This window comes from Zootermopsis nevadensis, unplaced genomic scaffold (assembly GCF_977971745.1).
Source record: "Zootermopsis nevadensis isolate Lab colony 2312 unplaced genomic scaffold, Znev_1.0 Znev_ptg000007l, whole genome shotgun sequence".
NCBI classification, from domain to species: Eukaryota; Metazoa; Arthropoda; class Insecta; order Blattodea; family Termopsidae; genus Zootermopsis; species Zootermopsis nevadensis.
Window position 1 is genome coordinate 4,304,956 of NW_028259139.1, and position 21,773 is coordinate 4,326,728.

Here is a 21,773-nt window from a genome sequence, read left to right on the forward strand (position 1 = left end):
CGACGATAGCCATAATTATCGTATCTCAATATATTTATGTCTCGTCTGGATCAAAATTTATGCTTATCTTGAGATTTCTGCAATGAGAAGACTCGCTGGTTTAAAAAAGCGCTAATGTAGTATAAATACTTGTTAAATTTTTGAAATTTAAATAATTTTTTTAAGCTGCTGCTATAGTCTACTACATAGACCTCGTTCATAAGCGAAATAATCCTTAAAGATTTCTGTCTTCTCGGTCGTTGCGCCGTGTAGTCTGGTCGATGTTTACCAACGTTTCAGAGGTCATACTGCCTCCATCATCAGGGCGATGAGTATGAAGATTTCTGTCTTCTGGGTTGTTGCGCTGTGTAGTCTGGTCGATGTTAACCAACGTTTCAGAGGTCATACTGCCTCCGTCATCAGGGCGATGAGTATGAAGATTTCTGTCTTCTGGGTTGTTGCGCTGTGTAGTCTGGTCGATGTTAACCAACGTTTCAGAGGTCATACTGCCTCCGTCATCAGGGCGATGAGTATGAAGATTTCTGTCTTCTGGGTTGTTGCGCTGTGTAGTCTGGTCGATGTTAACCAACGTTTCAGAGGTCATACTGCCTCCGTCATCAGGGCGATGAGTATGAAGATTTCTGTCTTCTGGGTTGTTGCGCTGTGTAGTCTGGTCGATGTTAACCAACGTTTCAGAGGTCATACTGCCTCCGTCATCAGGGCGATGAGTATGAAGATTTCTGTCTTCTGGGTTGTTGCGCTGTGTAGTCTGGTCGATGTTAACCAACGTTTCAGAGGTCATACTGCCTCCGTCATCAGGGCCGTGAGTATGAAGATTTCTGTCTTCTGGGTTGTTGCGCTGTGTAGTCTGGTCGATGTTAACCAACGTTTCAGAGGTCATACTGCCTCCATCATCAGGGCGATGAGTATGAAGATTTCTGTCTTCTGGGTTGTTGCGCTGTGTAGTCTGGTCGATGTTAACCAACGTTTCAGAGGTCATACTGCCTCCGTCATCAGAGTATGAAGATTTCTTTCTTCTGGGTTGTTGCGCCGTGTAGTATGGTAGATGTTTACCAACGTTTCAGAGGTCATACTGCCTCCGTCATCAGGGTATCTACCATAATACACGGCGCAACAACCCAGAAGACAGAAATCTTCTTACTCACCGCTGTGAAAACCTTAAATCTTAAGAAATAATTCCTCTTAATATCACCAAAACTGTGCATTTTCTTGTTATTAACTGTGCCATGAAAGTAGAAAGGAACCCAGACGAATCTGTGTTAGAAACGAAATAAGAGGAGATCGTAGATTAACTACTGGTAGATGCAGTAGTTTACATTCGAAATACATAAGTTGAAATGAAGAGTTAATCTGAAGTGTAAGAAAAGTTACAACGATAACGAGATCACGCTTAGTAATATAGAATTTTCTTTTAAAATTAAAGCTTAAAAAACTGCCTCTTTAAAGTGAACAGGAAATGGGATAACACGTGCGTGAAATGAAAATTCAATAAAGACATTATTTATAATACACAATGTGACAGGGAGATATCATCATACATTATTGCCCAGCACTCTGCATTTTATTTTACCTAAACTTTTGCGCCCTCTTACTTTCATTTAAAAGTGAATTTCTGTTCGGGAAACGTGAAATTGCGAGGGGGCGAACTGGAGGCCGGTCGCTAATGGAGTTGGTGAACCTGTCACACTGCTGTGGTATTAATCGGGTCGTAGAGCTGAGCCCTGTCGTTTGCCACGAGATTCTGTGTTTTCAATAAATGCTTTAAATCTGACATAAAATAAAAACCCGTAGTTGCCCGTAGTGTGGAAAGACCGTCGTTTTGCTTACTCTGCTGTAAAACCACAGGCTGTTTCATAAATAGTAGCACCATACGCCTGACTCTTTTACGAATTGTCTGTTTTACCACGATACTCCGTAATTCGTAGGTCAACCCAGTAAACTCTCCCCCTGTACGAACTTATCCCCATAGGCATTTAACGCATTTCGACAAATTTTTGTTTGCTATTGCCAAATTGGCGCATTGGCACTGCCAAAAAAAAGCTGTTATTCGCTTTGCCATGTTCTTACGTCGGTCTGTAAGTATCAACTCGAAAATCGATAAATATGTTTTAATTTACTTTGATATTGGGAGTTTTAATAAAATTTGTAGTCGTTCAAGTTTTGACTTAGATTCTTAAAAATTAACAGACATTACATGACGACCTCCATGCATTTCTGAGCGTCAGGCGGATCGGAAGTGTGTCTAGAGCAGTCGTCGTAGGGGAAAATGGAATTCCTACGTCCGGCAGGCTTAGTGAGTATTACGTTTTTTTTCGAAATAATTAAACAAAAGGTTTTTATGTTTCACCTCGTAACTCGATAACCGCTGGAGTAATTTTTTATTTAAATGTTACGTCGGACGTCCATGCTCGCCTCACCGTTGTTTATAAAAGAACGTCTGAAGTTATTATTCAGGAATTGAAAATCCGAAGGCAATAACAGAGCTAACACGCCAGAATCATTACGCTGTTCGTAATTTTACTAATTAATTTTGTTCTATTGTAGTCCACTGTTATCACTACTTGGTAAGAAGGTAGTACAACATACACGTACGTAACATAAAATGGATTATATTACGATGTGTGAATTGTACTTGAAACATTTTTGTTACAGTGTGTATTTAGTGATATAGAAAGAAAATAATGTACGTTGTGTGCTATTAATTAGGTGTGTGAAGAGTAATGTTCATTTGCATAGTGTAGACTCTCCACATCTGATAAGTTCTGTCGACAGAACAAATTTATCTACGCTTAGTGAATAGCAGGCTTTGTCTTCCGGCATGTCTAAAAACAATATAAAATGTACAAAACTGTCATTTTACGTACTTGTTTTGTATCAGAGTAAAACTGGTTCTGTCACCATAAGCTACGAACATCGATTGAAGGGGTCTGAGAATAAAGCTCTGTGTTTAGACCCGAGAGACAGAGTGAGAGGAGGTACGTGGACTGTATTCGTCATTAAATTGTATTTGATGTTGAAATAGAAAACATGGGACAGACGGAGCATATAACATGCTTGGGAGCTTGCGACAAATGCTTGAATATTTAAATCGGGATACCCAAAGGGTATAGACCTCTCGGGAGATTAGGCGCAAATTGAAGGATAATATTAAAATGTAACATGGAGTGTGAGGTATTAGACTTCATGCATTTGGTTGAGGATATAGTAAAATGGCAGGTTTTTTCTTTCTTCTTATAGGGTTATGAGAAATCTAGATTCAGAAATTATTAGGAAATTTGTGACTAGATGAACAAATGTTAGATTCTCAATGAAAAAACTTAATTATTCGTCTTTTTTTCCGTCTAATCACAATTGTATATAAATAAAATTTATACACCTGAAGATGGTTCAATGTAACCGAAACATGTAGTAAAAAGATGTACCAAATATGTAAATGATATTTTAATATCTTATGTATAAATTTTATTTATATACAATTGTGATTAGACGGAAAAAAACACGAATAATTAAATTTTAATTCACAATATGACGCAATCATATCAACTAATGAAAAAACTGTTCCATGGAGTTATTTTGTCCCATAAGAGATGTATTTAGAAGTAATTTATGCTACGACTAGAATACTCCTGCCAGTCTTTTATTAATTTTTTCTGGTTTTCGATGTTTTAAGATTATGAACCTTCTTTTTCCATCGCAAGAAGGTAATTTCTTGGTCATGTGAATAGCTACTAACTGCTAAGAAAGAAACGTACTGTAGAGTTTAATTACCTGATAAAACTGTTGTAATTACCACTCCTTCGCAATAGAAGGGTTCTGGGTTTGATTCACGAGAGTGGGTGTCTGTCCTGAAGTCTTCCGTTATTTTCCTCAGTCCATTAATTACAGTGTAGTGATTGCACCTTAACCACAGTCGTTCCCGTTTTCCTTGTGTCTTTACCAGTCATACTGCCGTTCTTTATTGTCCTCTGTAGTTTAGCAGAAACTGACCGACGTTTCAGAAGTGCTCACTGCCTCCGTCACTTGACCGACAAGCATCTCTGAAACGTTGCTCAGCGACACTACAGGACAACATCTCAGAAGACAATCATATTTGTCACCATGAGAATTCGAAATGTTATTTGTATAGGCTTGTCTGTAGATAGAGCCATGTTTTATTACGTGTGATTTTCCAGTGCCGGAGAAATTGTGATCACTTCGCACGTATAAACATTCAGTTCCTACCGCAAAGAAAACACAATGCGTCTCCATTATATAGATCGAATGGTTAATGCTGTTTAAGGAAAAATACCTGAACATTTTTAAAATTCATAAGAAATACAGAGAAATATTAGAAAAATCCGCATTTATTCAGGTAGTGTAGGTAGTCTATTTAGTTACCACTGGTTTTTAAAGGGTTAAAAGTTTATTTATTCAATTCATATTTTTCTGGACAATTTGATATAATTTTTTTTATTTCCAAACCCGTTGTAGACTTTTACTGAGTTAAAACTTTCTGTTTGTAAGCCGTTTTCTCGCGAAGATGTAGTTGGATCGATTTGTTTCGATACTAATAACAGGAAGCTGATAAGCGTAAAAGATAATGGATTCATGAAGCATGAGAAAAAAGATTGAAGGAGTGTGAACTCTATACTTTATTTAAAGATTTTAGATGTTAACGCAGGATTTTATTAATATTTTAGAACTAGAAAATTATCCACCGAGAATGATGGTAAATTCTAAAGTAGTATTTAAACATATTTTTATTCAAAAGTCTAACAAAGCAGCGATTGTTTGTTAATGCATATGGTAGGCTATATATTGCATTATTTCATCAGTCACAAAGTCAAAACCCTTTGTTCTGTGCAAAATTCACTTTTCGATAAACAGTTGAATTGTTTCGAAACATATGCATTCGATTTCAAAGCGCGATTAATAATATAAGTAGGTAAACGTCAGTACATAAATTTGTTAAAGAGATACGCTTATGTTTTGCATTGTATACAGTCAAATAGAGATTTTTTAAAAATTGTCACCAATCAAACATCAATCTTGTATTATGTAGATAAGGTGTTTCAGCGTTAATTTAATGTTCTTCAGTAGTGGTTGTTTATGTGAACTGTGTGTCAGTATGAAACTGTCATCCTAAGGAGAAGATAGTGCGTTAAAACAAGGTGCTGAGAAAAAAAATTAAATAAAGATGCGAGTTAAAATTCCGAACCGAAGACCGGCGTTCTTTACTGAGATTTTTATTTTGTGATTTTCCTCTCTTCCTTCAGATAAATGCCTATATCAGGGGTTCTCAGTCTTTTTCTCTGGCGTACCATTAATTCTAATTTAACACATTAAATGTACAGCGAACCAAATGCGCTCAGAGAAAACTTATTTATGTTAATATTATCTTTCGATATTCTTACTTAGTTCGCATACCGCCAGTGTTACGCGTACCATAGATTGAGAAACGCTGGTCTATATAGTGCCTTAAACTAAGCTACTAAAGCTTCCTTCCAGATCTTTCCAAATCATTGTTCATTAACCTTGCTAATGGAAGATGGCTGTCTTCTGGGTTGTAGCGCTCTGTAGTCTGGAAGCAGTAGGGGGTCTCTGAAACGTCGGTGAACTTCTACCAGGCTGCACGGCGCTACAACCCAGAAGACAGTCAGTCATCTTCGGACTCATCGCAGTGTAAACCTCAAATCGTATTTAACCGTGTTATTCATTACTGTGTAGTCTGATCGCTGTTTAAGAAATCATAAATGAAATGCAGAGAAAATAAATTCAACCGGTATTTTCCAGTAGAGCTTTAACATTCGTCTGAGGTTGTTTTATTCCTGTTGTAGCTGGAAGATCAGTTGCACAACGTTCTGCCGAGAATACCTGTCCCTCTGCAAGAAGCAGCGGTAAGACTTCTCAGCCGGGATGCGAGGCAGAGACCCACGGCACAGCTTCTGTCCCTGATCAAGTACTTCAGGTAACGTAACATTTACATTCCAAAGCGAACGCGGCTCAGTACGTCTCTGTGTCAACCCCCACATGACTGGAATTGTAATTTTGTAGATGGGTAGTGTCTTCTCCTGTAGCGATGTGTACGTGAACCATACCGATGGTAGAAAGTGAAAGGCATCGACACCGATGTCTGGTGATATTAAATCATTCGACGTCTTGAAATGTACTTCGACTTTTTCCCCACGAATTTGGCTCATTGACTTCTAATTCAGTGGCGTAGAGACTTTAATGAGGAGTTAATAGAAGCTCAGTTGATCAAAGGTTTCTCCCGTTTATGGAATCATAATGCTTATTTCCGTGTTTACAAGAGTTCGCCACTGATCCCTGTCTTAATCCAGATGAACCCAGTTCACAACCTACATTTTATTTTAGTATTATCCACCACCGCCACGGTGGTCTAGCGGTTAGAACGCTGACCTTGTAATCCTGGGGTCTCGGGTTCAATTCCCGGCGGTGCCCGAATTTATAACTTGTGTTGGGCAAGGCCGTGGTCTAGGCAACACGGAGTTTTCCTCCGGGGGCTTCCCCGGTTTCTCCGTGGCATCCCATTCACACACAGAAGAAGGCAATGGCAAACCACTTCTGGATCATCTGCCAAGAACGTATATGAACAGGTCCCAGTCCGAGAAAAGGATGGAAGGATCCTGTTCATATGGACCTGTCGTCAGACAGAACACTAAATATAAAAAAATAATAATGCTTATTTCCGTGTTTACAAGAGTTCGCCACTGGTCCCTGTCTTAATCCAGATGAACCCAGTTCACAACCTACATTTTATTTTATTATTACCCACCCATCTGATCTTATATCTTTTAACTGGTCCCATCCCTTCACGTTCGTCATCTGTATCTCTGCATGCATTTTCCATTTCTTCCATGCGTTCTACATTTCCTGCCAATCTCATACTCCTTGATTTTATAATGGTAATAATAGATGGCAAATGGTAAAATTACGATGCTCATTTGACTTGCGTTCTTAGTAAATTGTTTATAAAGTAAACAAAAAAATATTAAATTGTATCAGTTATTTTAACATTGATTAAAACATTGACACATCGCGGCTCAATTACGAAGATTTGGTGGAATATTCTGTTCAGTGAAATAATTATTCTATATTCTGAGAATTGTAGGAAATCCATAATTACACTTTGTGGGGGAAATTGCAGTGATTAAGATGTCAGGTGGCGCATTTAAGTCACCTCTGTGCTTTAAAGAGTTGGTTCTGTATGCTACGGCCTCTTTATTTCACATAGAAAGAATGAGCTCAAGTTCCTTACCGAGGCTAATTCAATTGCTACTGACATTTGATGTGTGAAATGTCAGCCAGAATCGATAAAGCGATTTCCTGGTTATAGAGACGTGACTTTTATTTCCGCTTGCTACGTCAGTAACAACCGCTGTATCAGTAAGCTAATTCAAAACCATCATCTATTTTTCAAACTGTCAAATTGCATTTGATGAATAGAATGTCAAGCTACTTTATTTCCTGTCGTGTGGGAGATCATTTTCTTCTCCCTCAGGACGGAATATATTTCATTTATAAACCAGACTTACTTACAGAAACCAGGAAACCGCTGTCAGTGAAGTCTGGTCTAGTTACAGCCTTGTCTGCTGTAACGCATCTGATGGGCTCTGGCATATATGTTACTTCAGTTCAGTGGTGCATCCTGATTTCGAAGTCAGGACCTTGTGTAAAAAGCAGCTTTAAATCTCTCAGCAGCGTTAAATAGCTAATATTAATTTTGTTCAATTCTATTCAATTAAATTCAATTCTTTATTATTGGAGTGCTCCATCAACAACCAGACGGCCAATTACAGATACAGCACATGGAAAATAAAGTTAATACAATAAATATTATTATTATTATTTAAAAAAATAGTTCGCTGTTGTCTTACATATTTAAATATCTAACTGCTAATTCAATGGTCATAGTACGTCACGCTCGGCTGAATGAGTGAGCCTTTCGTGCGATCCGGAGAAATTAGAAATTACTTTCCAGTGGTGGAGAATAAACGAGGCTTTTATGGTGTCTATGGAGGGGTTTGGCGGAGTCTGCGTTTGGTAGGAATCTTAACTTCAGTCGCCGCGAAAGCTTCATTTTATACGTATTTTACTTTAACAAATTTTATAAAAGTCTTTTCAACGCGATGTGTTAAGATAAAGATAATGCTGCAATGAATTGATTTTATGATTAACACTGAACAACGTTAATTCCCGTCCATTTTGACGGGTTATATTACGCTGGTTTCTTTCATATTCCTCTGGTTTTAGTGGTTTGGCAGCGCGCTGCTGGCAAGACCGGAGATTTGCCCACAACATAAGACTTCTCTTCTTAAAATGATCATATTCTGTGTTGTGGCACAGTTTCCTGTGGTAGAAATATACCGACGTTTCAGATGTGTTTGATTCTTTCATCTTCAGGGAAAGTATCTCTGAAACGTCGGCGAAATTCTAGCACACAACATGGTGAAATAATTCAGAAGACGGCCACCTTCACTTTTATGACAATTGAATCTGATGCAAAACTGTAATGTAACTAAAAGAACAAACACTGCAAAGAGCTGTCATTTTAGAGCACGATAATGTTTATTGAGCTTTGGTAGAACGGAAATGAGCACGAGATTGGGAAATGTGAGGTCGCTGTGGAGTGAACATTTGTGTGACGCGGTATGTTGCCCAGTCACTTGCGGTCGATACGGGCCGTTCATGCCTGACACAAAGACTTCCGTTTTATTTTTAGTTCTTTTAAATTCATTTCCGTTCTCTTTTCTCATCTCGTATTTATTATCATAATCCGTAGTCATGGCGACTTGATGTGAATTATTTATACTTCAACCTCAGATGAAACAGAGTAAATCCAATGGTTTTATAGTTAATTGTGTTTTAATCTAGAATGAAAACGTTATTCCATGTTGTGTTTGAGTTCTCTTTGCGTCTATTTTAAAACGGCAAAGCTCTCTCTAGAAGATTCTCCAATATCAGTGAACTAAAGTTAGCGTATGGCAGCTGTTTGCTGCACAGGGGAAAATAGACGTTTTTTTTTAATAAACATTGCAGAATTGTGTAGTTTTTAGGTTGGGATCAGATACAGGATGTTAGAATTACATAAAAGTATCACGTTTACAATGACTGTCTTATGCGTTTTTGTGTCATGTAATCTGGTAGGCATTTACGCGACGTTTCGGAGTGTTTGATGCCTCCACCATCATCAGGGCGATCGCTCAGTGAAACGTCGATAAACTTGTACCAGACTACACGGAGAAGAAATTCAAAATACAGCCAACTTTATAGCCGCCCTCTTGAGAACACTAACTCTCACTATGTATCACAGACTTCACAAATATTTTTTGAATGATTTTTACATTTTTGGTTACGTGTTTTCGTGAATGGTTACAACCATCAGGCCAATACCATGTATGACAATCGAACTTATTCTAATTTATTCTTCCGCTGTTCGTATCACGTACTTTATACATTAACTTTGTCTGGAACTTGCAGTAGGATTTGAGGTTTTAACGGCGGTGAGTTTGACGATGATTGACTTCTGGGTTGTAGCGCCGTGTAGTCTGGTAGAAGTTTACCGACGTTTCAGAGGTCCATGCTGCCTCATCCCAGATGACGGAGGTAGAAGGCATTAATCATCCTCCATTTCTACGTTGTTGAGTCTGAGACAATGTTCGTTAAATTAACCACAAACATAATAAACGCTCACATCTTTAGTGGTTTGCCTACAGACATACTCGACAGACTTACGCGAGTAGGTTGAAGTTTTGAGACAGACGCGTGGAGAAGATTGTATGACGTGTATACAATGTTATAAAACATTCCTTGTAGCAGCCATAACCATAGAATCCACCGTTCACGGTTCATAACTAACCAAGGGGATCGTATCATAAAGCCAGGACGAAGTACGTGAAACTGCGAAGCGCCGAGTCGAGTCTCAAGTATGTAATGTATCAGCTTCTAGGACGGAACAGGGAAAAGAATGCTCTTGTCCTTAATGAAAAAATGTTACACGCGGAGACTAGGACCGGCTGAATTATTGAAAAGGCCTCAAACTAAAATAATCTCTCTTGAATGCATTTTATATACGGGAAGCGTGCTTTCGTTTGCTATAAGCAGATAATATTTTGTACATGTATAAATCAAGGAACTTTGCCAATAACGACATCTATGTTTCTTATTTAATTTTCATAACCGTTGTAACTGTACATGCACCACCTAATTTAACATTCAATAACTCTCATTTTTTCATAAAGTTATTTAAGGGCATTAGAATATAAAGTCCATAAATCCACTTACGAGGTGCGATCGGAAAGTTTCAAGACTGCGCCTATAAAAACCCGTACACTTATCTCAGGTATTAAATTCATCCATCACCCTCGAAGTAGTTCTCCTGGGAGTGAACACAACGATCCCAGCGCCGCTGCCAAGCCTGGAAGCATCCCTGGAAATCTTTCTTTGTCAGCCTGTCAAGCACCATCTGCGATTCTGCCTGAATCTCTTCTATCGTCTCAAATCTCCTTCCCTTTAGCTGAATTTTCATCTTTGGGAAGAGGAAGAAGTCACACGGAGCTTAGAAAGGAAGTTGGGGTCGGTTCTTGCAAGATCTTTGAGCTCCTGACAAACGAGAAGTCAAGTCGATTCTGCTTCTGGTCCTCAGACAGGATGCGTCGCATGTGGAGTTCTTGCTTTAGAATCAGCTGACAGGTCCCATAGCCTATCCCAACAATGTCGCACAAGTCGTTGATGGTACGACGTCGATCTTTGTGAATGGCCTGCCGAATCTTCGTAACATTTTCGGGCGTTGTGCTCGAAGATGGTCGTCCAGAACGCTCGTCATCATCGACAGAGGTTCGGCCATTTTTAAAACGTGAATGCCGCACAAAAGTTTGTGCACGACCCATTGCGGACTCCCCAAATGCTTGCTTTAGCACTTCATAGGTTTCCGTAGCCGTTTTGGCGAGTCTTTGGCAAAATTTGATGCACACGCCATTCCGAAATCGCAGGAGGGTCGGTGTAATGCACTACCAAAACGCCCGTAACTAAGAAACAAATGCTAATTCGATGATGCCGGCTGGCACACTGATTCACTATGAATGTAGGCCGCACCCCCTAGCGGCAGAAGCTCGTACTACATCCGGTTCGCCCTCTATTGACACAGTCTGTAAACTTTCCGATCGCACCTCGTATGCTAATGGTTGTATACCGTTATATACCAGAACCGTTTTGAATTATATTTCTAAAATGTACGGCTGTAGTTGCGTTGAAGATAAAATTGTAGGATTTTAGCTCAGTATCTTTCTTGATCGCCCTGATAATGGAGGCAGCAAGTACCTCTGAAACGTCGGTAAACTTATATCAGACTACACATCGAAATAACCCAAAAGACAGCCATCTTCAAACTCACCGCCGTGAAATCCTCAAATCCTACGTAAGCCTCTTAGTTCCCCAATGAATGTATATCATCTTATTCACATGTCTGCCGCGCGTCTCTGAAGACCTCCGTCTACTCTGAGGAGCACTTACGTAATATCGCTCGTCTCGTAGGTCCTATGCTCTGGTCTGTCGTAACTGTCGCCTTAGGAACCCTTCCTGCGTCCATCGTAACACCATGCGTCTCACGGTCTTGAACAGTTGAAATATTCCCCAGAGACACAGAAGTTCCAGGATGAAACCATGGTCCCCTCGTCATCTGGAGTATGGCCGTGACCCGATGGAGAAACGAAACTTTCTCCACAAAAGTGTCTTGTAACAGCGCGGAAATTTAGTTACAAAGTCTCGAACCCAGTTCAGTTTCAAGATGAATTACCAACTGTGTTACACAGCACTTCTTAATTACTTTTACCGTGTTGGTCTGTAACGTCTTCTTATTGGTTTGGATGGAGATATGTGGTTTCTGTGTGTGTTTTTTTAATCTTTTTTCTATCTTCTTTCGTCTACATCAATCCATCCATCCTCCCTCCTATTTGTCTTTATATCTGTCTCAGTGTCCCTGTTCGTAGATTCTTCTATATAACGAGCAAATTAGATAACACGTTAACACGAAATCAATTTTCCCGTCATTCATTGTCATAAAATGTTATTGATTACATGAGACCTCTATCATTCATTGACCAGTCAGCTTTGTATACAAACCCTTCTGTCACACACGCAAGTCATCTAGAATGTACAACGTTACTCAGTAAAGTCTACAGCGATATTTGAATGGCAATAATGATGGAAGTTTGCAATCGCCTCTGAAACGTCGGTGAAATTCTACCAGACTACACGGTGCAACAACCCATAAGACAGCCATCTTCATACTCGCTTTGACATTTTAACATTTTTCTTATTCCGTATGCCGACAGACGCCGTTGGTTATCTACCAGCATGAGATTACTTGTGTACTTACTCCTTAGGTTTGATTTTTAAGAACATTTGTCACGAATTTAGTATCGTATGTATTTATTATTATAGTTAATGTGTTCATTATATATTATTTTGAAAGTTCGTCCATTTTGTTTTATTTCATGGTCTAAATTTGTTTCGCTACATTTTATTTATTTAACGTGTATTTCAATAAACGACGCTGTAAGTATCTGACAATACAACGTAAAATGAGAGAAGCTAATTGAGAATTACGTATAAAGAGACGGCCGTGGCCTACTTTAAGATCCTGACCCTGAATTTGCCTTGAAGGAACTGAGAAATATCACAGAAACCTCATCTGGTATCCAGTCCAAGATTTTGTTACGGAATTCCCTAAAATACAAAGCAGAATTGCCAACCATTCGGGAGTTTTCGGTTTTAATTTTGTAGTTTATGTTTTTCGTACTGCCCGGTACCCATTGGATAGGAGACTGGGTGAGCTCCAGAGGCAGTCTGCACTCAGAAGCTACAAAACAAATCCTCGTACTCCGCCGGGTATAGAACCCCTGTAGCCCAGTACGTAGTTAGGCAGTAAACAGACTGAACTGCCCCAGGCTCCAAAACAGAATGGAAATTAACCCATAATTACTGTTGCGTTTTATACATATTGGACTGTGTCACCTCGAAGCTTATTTATTTGTTTGTTTCAGTGACCCGGTGGTCCACGCTCTTCAATTCTTGGACGTCATTAACATGAAGGACCCAACGCAGAAATCTCACTTCTACCGTAACACGCTGAAGGAAGTGCTTCATTACATCCCCAGGGTAAGTGCCTACTGCAGCAGCCAGTCTTTGTAACGATATTCGAAAATATATTTATTCCCTTCATTGCCATACGTTCATCTTTCAGCAAGTAACATCTCCTAGAACCGCTGAGAAAACCTCAAATCTTACAATGAATGGATCTGTTAATTCATTGCCCCATGCGGCGTAGTTCTTAGTTAAGTACAACGGAGAGATTTGCCTTCCTGCAGGCGGTATCCTCGGATGTAGCGACCGTGTGGTCCGGTAGAACTTTACTGACGTTTCAAAGTTACTTACTATCTCCAGTATATGAGCAGTAAACACGTCTGAAACGTCAGTCGATATCTGTCAGACTACTCGATACAGCAGCCCTTAAGACAGTCATCTTCTTACTCTACGTCTTGAAAACCTGAAATATCATTTCTAATTTTTACGTAATTATTCTACCTACTATGTAACGAATATCAAATAAACTTTCATAAATTTGCTAAAGACTGTATTCATAAATCATCATGACGTTTCATTAACGTAGCACCAATTTCGTAATTTGCATACGTTATTTGGAAAGATGACCTTTCATTCTGGTATGTTCTTCCTTCGTGCGTTAACATTCGTGAGATGCCTGCGCACAGATCCTTGGGGGGGGGGGGGGGGAGGTATATATAAAAAGCGTTTAAACGCATCTTTCAACACAGATGCATGAGTAGCAGTGTGAAAATGCTGTACGATTTTATAAACACAGTTTCCGCTCTCCGGGCTGCCATGGACTTATTACCGCCAAATACCCATGCCACAGAGTTACCGATGGAGACTGAAAACTCCGCCCCATTCTTGAAATTACATCACTATAGTTCTGCATTTTGGCGTATTTTGTCTTAATTATCGTTATCAGGTAATTTAATCCTTGAAGTGTTGGTAACTTTATCCGTTTTAATTCCATTTAGCACAAATTTCGTGCATTTAAAACCGGAGCTACTTTTCTTACGCGCAGTTATACTTCCGCTTGGCTAGGTAGAGTCTGATCGCTGCGCGGACCAACGCCTGAGCTGAAGGGATCTTGTGCGCATGCGTAGCTTATTATCTCCATTTTAATATCACGTTCAGCCTGATTCCAGGTTGCAGGTGAACGCGTTTGCTCATAACCAAATTCCATAGAGTAATATGGACTAGAATCACATTTGCACGTCGAGAAGTTTATTATCATTACTGTGGTGAACGCAGAGTAATCGAGGTTGGGTATCACTTACAGGAGATTAAATCTTGCTAGAGGGAACAAAGACAGCCCGCAACGAGTATTAACTCTAGTTTAATGCGCTGACTGCGATAGTGAACTGTGGGAATTATGCAGAATGTCCTTCACCGTTCTCGCGATAGGCTGTTCCACGTAGCTTAATATAACTAACTAGCGTTAAGTACGTGGCACTGACCAACTTCACGTAATTCTGAGTAGCAAAACTACCTTCCAGCGGTTCGCCATCAACGGAAGCAGGATGCCCTGGTTATGAACCAAGCCTGTGGCATAGACTCTGTAATATTAAATATTTCATTACGCTCAATCGACCATGAACCTTATACCTGTGCAATGTAACTTTTTTTTGACGTAAATACGTCTATAAGGAAGGGTCATTCGGAAAAAAAGTGTAACGAAAAAGGAAAATGAAAAAGGAAAACGAAAAAGTGTAACAAGTGTACCTAGGGAACGTCGTGTTTACTCGGAATTGTTGTTACCTAGGAAACGTTACATTACATTACTTTACATTACATTCATCTACCACAGACCCATCTTAAGAGTAACTAATTCAAGTTAAATAAGCAAAGTCTTAATCAAACTTTACTCAATTGTAAAGCATGTATAAAGTAAATATTTAGAATAAAGCCAATATATAAACTTCCTTTCCGTATAGACGTATTTACGTCAAATTCTCCGGAACCGTGGTTCCACTGACAACTTTTTTAATTAACTGTTTGAATTGTTAAATCATGAAAGGTGAAATATTTTCGACATAATGTTTGTGGTAATACAGAAATTACTATATTCATTGTAAAAATCTTGTGATAAAAGTCAACTCAGGTGTGATGGAACAGTGGTTTCAGAGACAGTGTAGCTAAGGGATTTTGATACCGTCCAATGCTGTGCCTTTATGATGGCAATGATGAACCTTCTGGTGAATAAAGTCGTTTGAAGAAGTAAGACGTACGAACAGCTGTGTGAAGACACGTTCCCTGCCGGAATGTACAGGCGCGTGTTATTTCTTAATAATATTGCGATCTAATACATTTTCTGACGTACGGAAATGACTTTCCATTCAGAACTCTGATAGAACCTGATGATATGATTCCAAAGTTGGTGCTATGGCAACAGAGTGAAGACGTAAGTTTCAGGGCCGGGGGGGGGGGGGGGGGGGGGGCGTAACTCCCTTTCGCTTTTCACAATTTTCAAGACACCCTTATTACAGTCAGCAGAGCAAACATTAATGCACTTATTTATATGGGATTTTCTGTTGGTAAACAGACACACTCTTACTGTCTAATCCGCGCGTTACTCGGCGCTTCAGATTAGGAAAATCACTACTGATGTTAGTACTCATAAGAAACTAAGTTATTGCTCGTTTGCTAATCGCAAAAGCGCTTAATAATAAGCACCGCAACGATGATATGGAAGCCGGAATACTGGCTTTAGCTGCCTTTACAACTTTTGCGTCGGCAAATTTTGATCTCTTGAACTGGAAGCCACAGATTATTTCCTTGAGGTTTAGGACAGTGATTATCAACCGGGGGTCCGCAAGTTGATTAGATTCTTTTCTTTTATGCCATATTACTGAAAGTTTTAAACATTTAATCACATATTTATTTACACGTTAGCGTAAGAACATTCCAAGAAATGATACCGTCTATATGTATTTTAGTTAGACTGTATTCTGTTTATATATTAAATCTTGTCCGTCTAATCACAATAATTCTTATTAAATATTAAAATATTACAATAATTAACATTTCAACATTTAAAATATTTAAAACATTTAAAATATCAAATGATGTTCTTTATCGAAATATTCGATTTACATTAGACCATCATTTTTCATGTTTCACGACATGTTTCAGTTCCTAAAAGAACCATCCTCAGGTGTATATAATTATATAAAGCTTCAAAACGATAAATAATTCAAATACAATTTTCATACATTATGCTAGCGTACATTTTTATCAGATTTTTACCAGATATCAAATGATGTTCTGATAAAAATGTACGCTAGCATAATGTATGAAAATTGTATTTGAATTATTTATCGTTTTGAAGCTTTATATAATTATATACACCTGAGGATGGTTCTTTTAGGAACTGAAACATGTCGTGAAACATGAAAAAATGATGGTCTAATGTAAATCGAATATTTCGATAAAGAACATCATTTAATATTTTAAATGTTAATTATTGTAATATTTTAATATTTAATAAGAATTATTGTGATTAGACGGACAAGATTTAATATATACTTATTATATCACAATATGACGCAACTTTACCATCTTATGTATTCTGTTTAATCAAAATGTATGAAATATTTTGGGGAGGGGGGGGGTCTGCTACTCCAGAAAAGTCGAGAAACACTGATGTGGGACACTGGATAGGTGCTAATGACAGAAAAGTGTGAAATTCGTGGCTAATGAGGATTGCTGTATCTGTCTCCAGTCAGCTGCACGCTGTTGTGCACGGTCGTCGCTATCCAGGGGTTAGTGTTCTGTCTGTCTTACATATTAACATTATCCGAATTTTTGTATGACTGCCAACTTTAAAACGACAAACGCCACAGAAAACAGGTTAAAACTTGACGGTTGCATGTCAGTTTGCAATGAACAAATGTTTTCCACCAAACTCTTAGAGAGAAACCTTCTTCATTTCCAACCCTCCTCTCTGCTCGTCTCTCATTTGGCTATCAAGATAATCTGTCTGTTTTGTACTTATATTATCTGTAAATAATAAATGAACAGTAATTAAAATTTCGCTTATTACGTGGTACTTTTCTCTGTTGAAAGACGGGGATTTATTGTAAAGGTTAGAAAATTTACCGAAGGAGAAAATTGGTACGTAAGTGTGCGATATAGGGATTTAAAGTTAACGCGAAAAGTAATTAAAGAGATGACTGTCAGTCTAAATATGGCGTCATTAATGATGTATGACGAAACGACGCACGAAAATTGAGAAGAAATATTGTTCCGAAAGTAAAATCTGGCGTAGGAGTTTGCTGCTTTTCTAAACGTGCAGGATGAAGAAATTAGTTTCAAATACGTGTCGCTGTGAGTTACACGCAAAAGAAGGAACTTCCTACCAATAGACTTTTCATGTAGTCGAAACTTCAGGTTCTCACGATTGCGAATTTAAAGATGGCCTCCTTCTGGTAGTATTTGCCGATGGTGGAGATAGTAAACACCTCAGCAACGCCGGTAAACTTTTATCAGACTACAAGGCGTTTTATCCCAGAAGACGTGTTAAAAGATTGATTTTTCGTTAATACGAACTCTCGTCGGAAAATTGAAACAAACTTTTTTCTCCTCACAGAACGGGTATAATTACAATCAGTTTGATGTTTACGTTGTAAGAGATACGAACAAAATTGTTATCGATTTCAGGTTTTTTGTTGGGGATTCAGCTACACAGGAAGTATTTCGGCCTATCATTTTCAGTTCTGCTTACACAAGGACTCACTCTTTTTATCCCTTTGTGCGTTTAATTATATTGTAAATTCGTACGGTATCTGCTCGTGTGGAATCCTATTAGTGATCCAAGACGAGAGATGTCAACAAAAGAGGCACTGCTGGTTTCCAATACCAGGGATTACTGTGTCCAAGCCTTCTGAGGTAGATCTCTAAGCTTCTTCGTGCCTCGTATAAAAAGCGGGTAACAATAGAGACTGTGGTAAACACCACGCAGCGCTCTCTCGCGTGGACGTATCGAATTGAATCAGCGTCACACAGTTCTTCAAGGCAGGCCCAGTGCCCTATTTAGTAACATCGTTTCGCTTAGAGTTGCCTAATATTCAGTGTACAAATCATCATCATAGTAGTTTTTAGTGGTTAGGTGTAATAGGTCTATTTGGCTGTTTACAAGCTTATATGTAAATAAATGATGTTCATTGTTTCTGGATCCATTTATCCAGATAATAATTAAGACAGTTGTTTCCGAACATCTGGAAAAGAAACAGACCATTGCTTACTTTCGCAGAAGATAGAAGCGAAATAAGACAGTCTGAAAGGTATAAGATATATATATAAAACTGTCTCATAAATAGGTTCAACAGATGTTGGTTCAGTTCGCCGGTCGGATAAAAATTACATTCGCTAGACATTTCCTCCGCCTCGAGGAATTATTTTAAGCATAATATTAATAACGACTGTTGTGTACATTAGAGAGATAACTGCTGTTGGCAAATCTTAGTCCCTTGCATTTATCGAAATGATCTAAATCTAGCAGAGCGATAGATAGTTTGCATAGATGCGAGTGAAGACAGCCATTGTTATTTTAGCCCGACTTAAAAGCGTGTACGTTTATCATTAACAAAGGCCAACATACTCCAGTTACAAATTGATTGTTGTGTAAAGAGAGAGAAGATAAATAGCCGAAGGAAATTTTAACGAAAAGTTTAAAAAAATTGTTCACCCGTCTGTCGTCACGAATAAATCAACTCCACGCCTAACCTAACCTAACCTAACCTAACCTAACCTAACCTAACCTAACCTAACCTAACCCAACCTAACCTAACCCAATCTAACCTAACCTAACCCAACCTAACGTAACCCAACCTAACCTAACCTAACCCAACCTAACCCAACCTAACCTAACCCAACCTAACCTAACCTAACCTAACCTAACCTAACTTAACCCAACCCGACCCAACCCAACCTAACGTAACATTATTAACGGTGGCAGTGTCCATAGAGAATGTCTAGTCACTGCTGTAGCGAAGTCTGTACGCCCTCAACCTGACAGTGGCAGACAGTGACTATACTGCCTTCTCCTGTCTCTTGTGAATTCAGCTCGCTTGGCCTTTGTCCAGGTCGATACTACAGCAGTCGACTTTACATTAATTAGCTGAGAGGTGGAAAGAAATGGAGAAACTAATTTCGGTTTCGCTGCTATCACGTCTCTGGTCACACTCTTCTTCTGTTCTTCAGCTGCCCTGGACTCTGGGGATGGCTCCTAGTTGCCAATCTCGTATGCCGATCAGAGCATCTAATCCTAAGCCATTGTGTAGTCCTTTATTTTTCAAGAACGCCCTTTCTGAATGGACACTTGAAGTAAACAAGAGTGGAAGGTTAATCTGTAACCCATTACAGTTACGACTACGCGAATCCTCCGCATTGTGGGTCGATCCATGGTGAAGTAAACATTGAATTTGGTATGGAATTCACCATGAACTAAATTTCGGAAGTGCTTGCTACTTTTCAGTTCAAAATATTTATAGAAATAAATGTGAGGTCATGCCTCCAGAGTCGTTTTACCAGTCCTCGCCGTAACAAGATCTTACGGAGACCATTTTTGTTAAAATGCTAAGGATAGTAATTATTAATTTTCATTTTACTGGCCCATTCCTGTGCATAAATTCCACTGCTCAGGTTCAAATTATACCAAATATGCCGTATATGTAATATATAACATTTTTGCACAGTTGCTATTTTATAATATTATGTTATGTTTAAACCATTGTATGTATCTCTTATTACCTTCATAAAAGTACGCCCTTCTAGTGGTTAAAAAAATTAAAGAGTTAACTAGACCGTTGTTATGATGCTTTGAGCCTACAAATACAAATATGAAAACCAGATGTGTGAAAATGTTAATTACGCCGTCGATTTCAACAGACTCTGCTTGTAACTGCTGAACATGAAAATGCCTGCGGTCATGTTGTAATTGTCATTGAAGTTGTGTAGCTTATTAGGTTCTCAGAGTGGGTTAATTCCAAAGTTAGACGCAAACTGAGACATCAGTGTCCTCCCTTTGAATTTGCTGAATATGTACTCTGGGCGAAGAATATGGCTAGCAAGTGAGACGCTTATACAAGGCTGAACCACAGAAACTTGACGAGGTCATCAATGTGGAAAGCTAACACAATGTTATGTCCTTTGTGTATGTAAAACATCTCTCTGCAAAACCCTTTAGTTATTTGACATCAGGAAATTAATTTGTTACGTTAGTTTACTTATGAAGACTCCATTTAGAAATGTCGGCTGTATGGAGTATCCCATAAATGCATCTGAAATAAAGAAGATTTTGGCTATGCTGAAAACTGAACAGAAATATTACACATGGCGCCTAAATTACTTATAGAGATAATGGACGTTTCCAAAACATACACTTGGAAAAGAAGAGTAACCATCAGTTTTCTTGTGACAAAATCTTTATCCTTGAATGTCCAGTAGTCACAAACAACTTAATGATTTCTGAAGTCGTTCCCCGTTGTTTTCAGTGCAGACTTCACCACTTAGTATTGAGGTCCGGTGAGCGGGGTGGTTACTCTTATTGAATTAGGGTTCTCCTGTGACCATGTGACCGGCAGTTTACAATTTCATGTCTGGTGAAACAAACTTTATCAGTGGAAATAATCCCTGAAATAATGTTGAAATATCCCGACTACAAATTTGTACATATATGTTCTTTAATGTCAGTTGAGCTCTGTCGAGCCATATTAACCGTATTAGTTTGGCTAATACTTTAAAAAAATAAATAAATAAGGTCTTATATCTTACTTTTGTGGTTCAGTGGTTCACGCACTGGAATACAGCAGAACTGATCAGGTACAATGCATCGTTAACCAGCTAGTTTAGGCTTACGCTTGTCTCGAATGTATTAACTTGATTTAAACTGTAATTTTTGTCATATGTGTTAAAAGGGATGGATGGAAACAAAGTAGAAAATATTATATATTGTAGTCAGTGTCTGATATCTCCTAGGGTTGAACCGAATGTTTCTGCTTTTCGGTTTTGCCTTTTTAGCTTGGCCCTGTGGTAGTGACGCAGAAATTTTGCAACTTTGTGTATAACGACATCCTGGATATTGTCATGACCTACCCACACAAATACTTGTAAATTTCCATCAAACACGCATTCCTAGAAGGCGTCTTTAAGCTCTACCTGACGTAAACATATGTTCAGTCCCCTCTGATATCCCTCAAATTTGTGGAACTTGTTAAAGAGTATTCTTGGTACTTATTTGACAATGGCAAATTTAAGTTCTTGCATATTGGCTTACTGTACACTATCTTGTTGCTGTGATACGGCCTTTAGCCATCCTCTGTGTGAAGCTCACAGATAATTGGAAATTACTGTACGACTAGAGAAATTTCTGTATTAAGGCCCTCTTGCTATTTATGTGGTGACGACAGGAGAGTATTTTCTTTAGAAACATTTGGGTTTAGAGACAATGCAAGTTTACTAAAGAAATTTCGAAGTTTCTAACTTTACAAGTTTACAGATATAACATGGATTCTATAAGACGAGGCTTTTCAAACTTCACCCTTTACCATAGAAAATATGATTACATAGTTTAGCAACGAAAACCCACAATTGTGTTAAACGATTTAATAGGAAATTACCCTTTGGCGATGTATCTTGCTTTTCGAAAAAGGGGTTACTACAAAACA

The 21,773-nt window shown here is 38.6% G+C and overlaps 1 protein-coding gene across 15 annotated transcripts in view; it reads left to right on the forward strand.

The window, feature by feature from the left end:
* bma (SCY1-like protein bma) overlaps positions 1-21,773 on the forward strand; it is a 323,838-nt gene that overhangs the window by 249,923 nt on the left and 52,142 nt on the right. For all 15 annotated transcript variants that reach the window (XM_087344003.1, XM_022065882.2, XM_087344002.1 and 12 more), the window contains 2 exons: positions 5,817-5,947; positions 13,044-13,158. In XM_087344003.1, coding sequence (XP_087200129.1) covers positions 5,817-5,947; positions 13,044-13,158 — 246 coding nt within the window. The remainder of the gene's footprint in view (positions 1-5,816; positions 5,948-13,043; positions 13,159-21,773) is intronic.